General features: G+C 34.7%; 1 protein-coding gene across 1 annotated transcript; it reads left to right on the top strand.

Annotated features, from left to right (window-relative positions):
* The first annotated feature begins 205 nt into the window (after positions 1 to 205).
* STRIT1 (small transmembrane regulator of ion transport 1) lies at positions 206 to 3,700 on the top strand. Its single transcript, XM_036243851.1, has 3 exons — positions 206 to 320; positions 3,141 to 3,236; positions 3,336 to 3,700. Exons 1-2 carry the CDS (start codon positions 308 to 310, stop codon positions 3,230 to 3,232), a joined length of 105 nt encoding a protein of 34 aa, XP_036099744.1. The 5' UTR covers positions 206 to 307; the 3' UTR covers positions 3,233 to 3,236; positions 3,336 to 3,700.
* The last annotated feature ends 976 nt before the right edge of the window (positions 3,701 to 4,676 follow it).

Raw genomic sequence — 4,676 nt, 5'->3', positions numbered from 1 at the left:
CATTTTCTTCATGTGGTCTGAAGGCCCGGGGTGAATTAAAAATCTGCATGTCTCTGGGTTGGGATAACTCAGCCTATTTAATTGTTTAGTCCGTGTAGTCCCTTGTTTCCTCCGTCATAACAGGGTAAGAGGAGCCAGCGGAGCCCTGCTTCCCACGTCTTACCTCACCCTGCAGACAATTGGCAGTCGGAGAGGGGCAGCTGCTGCCTCTTCAGATAATCTCTCTATTTAAAGTTCAAAGTGACACTGGAAAACAATAACAAAGAGGTAAGCCTGGCCCTGATCAACCCACCCAACAACAGGAAGAATGGCAGAGAAAGGTAAGATTTAACCACCAGACTTTCTAGGCACAAAAGACCCACTTTCCCTGCTTTATTTTATGTTTTCTAGTATTTGGTGTTATTTAGTTATTCTGATGAATGTGGTCTTTCTGCTAAAAAAGCACTAATCATATATATCAGTGTGGCACAAAAAATGCATTCGATGTGCAGTGTATGGACCACGTATATACATTATTAGACATTTTCGAAAGGATTAAACAAAAGAGCTGAATTTGTTTGCACTTGTTTTGAAAGATGAGTTAGAAGTTATTTTCCAGCGTTGTGCTAGATTTGAGGTATTAGGTTTGAATTGTGGCATGTGGGACCAGAATTAAGGGCATTTGGATTCTGTCACATCTGCTACTAATGGCCATGTGAGTTTGAAGAGGTCCCTCAACTTCTCTGATCCTGTTTTCTAACTCAAAAATGAAAACGGCTAATATGGGCTTAGTCATCTCCAATATGCTTTGCATCTGAATTTTTTTTTCCTGATTTTTAAACCGTTCTACATTAAAAGAAAATGATTAACGTTAATATGACAAAATAGGCTGAATATACTGTGTCCAAGAAACAGTTTTTAAATACCTACAGGAATTGTTGCTTTTAACCCTGACAACAATCTCATGAGATACGCAGTATTGTCATCATTCCCATTTTATAGGTAAGAAAGCTGAGACATAGCAAAATGTTGTAACTTGCCTGCAGTTGCATACTTAGAGAGTGGTGACACTGTGTTTTGAACTTGGACAGTCTTGTTCCAGAGCACAGTGACCTTAAGGATTCTTCCAGGTGTAACTGCGTGGGCATGCTCAGAACTGGACAAAGAAAGAATTTTCAAATTGCTCTTCATATTTAAAAAGAGGTTTTGTGTTTATTGTGCTATTAATGTAAGTGGCATATGCAAAGTATGCTGAGTTTCTATACTCCTATTTCATTTTTTTTTAAATCCTCACCTGAGGACATTTTTCCATTTTTTGATCAGATAGAGTGAGAAGAGAGAGAGAGAGAAACATTGACGTGAAAGGGACACATCGAGTGGCTGCCTCCTGCACGACCCAACCAAGGCCGGGGACAAACTGCAACCGAGGTACACGCCCTTCGCGGGAACCAAACCCGGGTCTCTGTGGACCGCAGGCCGACGTCTAACCACTGAGCAAAACTGGCCAGGGCCCTATACTCCTATTTCAAAGCAATGGTACAGATTTTGAGTAAACTTAAAATATCAGTGTTAAAAGAACACAAATGCAGTTACATTTTGAGTGTGAAAATTCACAATTGTATTGTTTTACAAGGAATAATAAGTAATGATATATATAAAATAAGCCTTTATTATGTGTATATTTTAGAATTATATTAAAATAGGCTTGTATAACATTATAATGCTCAATTAAAATGTTAATATTAATTTTTAAGTTCTTTGAAATTGGGAAAAATGCTAAATCACATATATAAACAGCTCAAAAAAATGACTAATATGTACTTCCACTGTAATGGCACCTTCATTCATAAAAAGGCTTTCATCTAAATAAGGGCAAAGGGTATATTTTAATATTCGCTTTATCCTTAAAGCAATACCAAGTGGCAGGTAAAGAGAAGGGTTTTTTATTTAGTGGTTAATGCGTTGTTCACGGTCATAGTAAGGCAGAGAAGGGAAAGCCTAATTAATGTTTGAGAATTAAGAGAGACTCCAACATGTCTGAAAACATAGATTTAAACTATTAATATTTATTTAACTTCAAAAAGTTTGCTTTTATAAGTATGTCTTTTACTTTTAGAAGTGTCCTTAGAAGTTTCCAGATGATTTTGAGTAGTATTTAAAAAATTCCACATTTTAAAGTGATAAAAATTGTAATAGAAATGCAATTGCTAAGACCATGCATCCTCTTTGTTAGCTGATGGCATAAGATCTAATTGTGCTTTTAAATTAAGAATAGATGAGTCTTTAACCTAAAACATAAATTCTGTATGATGTCTGTGCTGTTTTTTAATTCTTTTGTGTAATATGTATGTGTTTGAAAGAAGAAGATTGAGATGTGGTGACTATTTTAAAAAAGATAATTTTAAAGTTGCCTTTTACAGGTCAGGGTATAAATAGGAGACACAAGAGGAGTCATTATACTAATATCTTCTGTGTGTGTGTTGGGTCAGTGTTGATTGCTATAGTGAACAGTAAAAATAGTAGAATCTCTCTTCTCTATTTGAGAATAATTATATAAAATATAATGCCTTTCCCCCCCTATGATATTTAAGAATAAAGTTAGCTCTCAAGGCCAAGAACAATTTTAGTACCTTTCCCTATGTTATGATTATTTAATTTAATAGGAATTATGTCAGAGTCATTTTCAATTGTTTATATGCAAACAGCTGCTTTTTGGGTTATTGAACACAGATATGAATGTGTGCTGTCTGCACTAAACACACACATGGTGGATAGAGTTTACAAAGCCTTTGCATATAAGCAATATCATTTGGCTCTCACAACAACTTTAGGAGATAGAGATCATAAGTTTCATTATCCATATTTTACTAATAGAGAAGCTCAGGCTCAGAATGGCCCAAGGTCACATAACTGTAAAAGGAAGACCTGTGATTTGAACACAGGCTTTCTATTCCAAATACCCAGCTGAGTTACTTGTACCTTTTGTAGACAAAAAACAAAACACACACACACACACACACCCCACAATAGTCATGTGTAGATATGACTAGAGAATGTATCTTGTCCCTTGATATTACCAGATCCCTCTTATTCTCTTGATTCAGAAGATAGAATACCAAATGATCTACAGAATCTGTTTCATTTTGTTTATTTTTAAGCAGAATCTACATCATCACAAATTCTGGTCCCTGTTCTTCTCTTGATTGGCTGGATTGTGGGCTGCATCATAATGGTTTATGTTGTCTTCTCTTAGAAAGGTAAAGTTTTCAGTGATTGAATATGTTTATTTTTAAAGAGCATACCTTAGCCCAGAAATTCTCTTTTCTGTTTTACTGACAAAACATTTTACCATGCAGGCAAGAAGACTTCAGATTGACATCATTGAGAAGAATGAAGAAAAGCATGAACATGACAGATTATTAAATGTGTGTCATGTAGATAACTGCAATGTGTGACACCACTTTATCAACTTGGCTTTATAAACTGGTACTTTGGTGTCCATAAGAATCTTTTCAGAAACTTGTTTAAAATTTTGGGTACAAATAAAAACCATAAGAAAATATAGATGAATTTTTCTGTAACCTGGGAATAAGAAAAATGTTCCTAACTATGACTAAAAATGCACAAGCAATAGGAAAATGGTAGATTAAATTACAATTAAAATTTTTTTGGCCATCCCTCACCCAAATGAGCTATGGATAAGAAGGAATAGTTTACAGAAAACAAGATGTAAATGTAAACTTGTCTCTTAACTTCTTGCTTATAAGAAAAGAACTGTAATTAAAACTTCACTGAAGAACCATTGCTCACCTATTTGGTGGGAAAGAAATAAAGAAATTTGGCCTTATATGTGTTGATTAAGCTATGGAGAAAGAAGCACTTTCATATACTGTCTTTAGGAATTGAAAATAGTACAGCATTTAAGAATGTTTGGTAATCTACACCTACCAAAATTACAATTACATGTGTATTTAAATTCTTTTTAATTTTTTATTGATTTGAGAGAGAGAGGGAGAGAGAAACAGCAACAGCTATTTTGCTGTTCCGCCCATTTATGCCTTCATTGGTTGCTTCTTGTATGTGCCCTAAATGGAGATAGAACCAACAACCTTGGCATATCAGGACAATATTCTAACCAACTGATCTATCCAGCCAGGGCCCAAAACTACATATGTATTTAACTTGTGACCCTGTTATCCCTCTTCTAAGAATATTGCAGTTACCATAGACACTCTGGTAAAATATAAAATAGCATATATACAATTCTATTCACTATGGCATAATTTGTTATAGCAAAAATCTAGAAATAACCCAAATGTCCATTAATAGGGGGCTGACTGAAAAACAATGGTCTATCTACAAAATGTGGTACTTAACATAGCTGTGAAAAGGAATAAAGAGTCTCTATTTACTGATGTGATGTCATCTCCTGGTCAAAATGTTAAGTGGAAAAAAAAACAGGTACAGAACAATGTATGCTACCTTCTGTGTCAGAAAAGAAGAGACTATACCAACGTGCATGCATACTTACTTATATTACAGAAACAGAAGAGCTATAATGGAGGCCATCTCTGGGTGTACCTTATTTTATAGTTTTTATTATTCAAATCATATGTCTTATAAATTAAGAAGAAAAAATCATCTTCCCAATGTAAAACAAACGGAAACAAATAAACCTAACAGTATATCATGTTGGC

Source organism: Molossus molossus, unplaced genomic scaffold (assembly GCF_014108415.1).
Source record: "Molossus molossus isolate mMolMol1 unplaced genomic scaffold, mMolMol1.p scaffold_m16_p_5, whole genome shotgun sequence".
Classification (NCBI taxonomy): Eukaryota; Metazoa; Chordata; class Mammalia; order Chiroptera; family Molossidae; genus Molossus; species Molossus molossus.
This window is presented reverse-complemented; position numbering and strand designations above follow the sequence as displayed.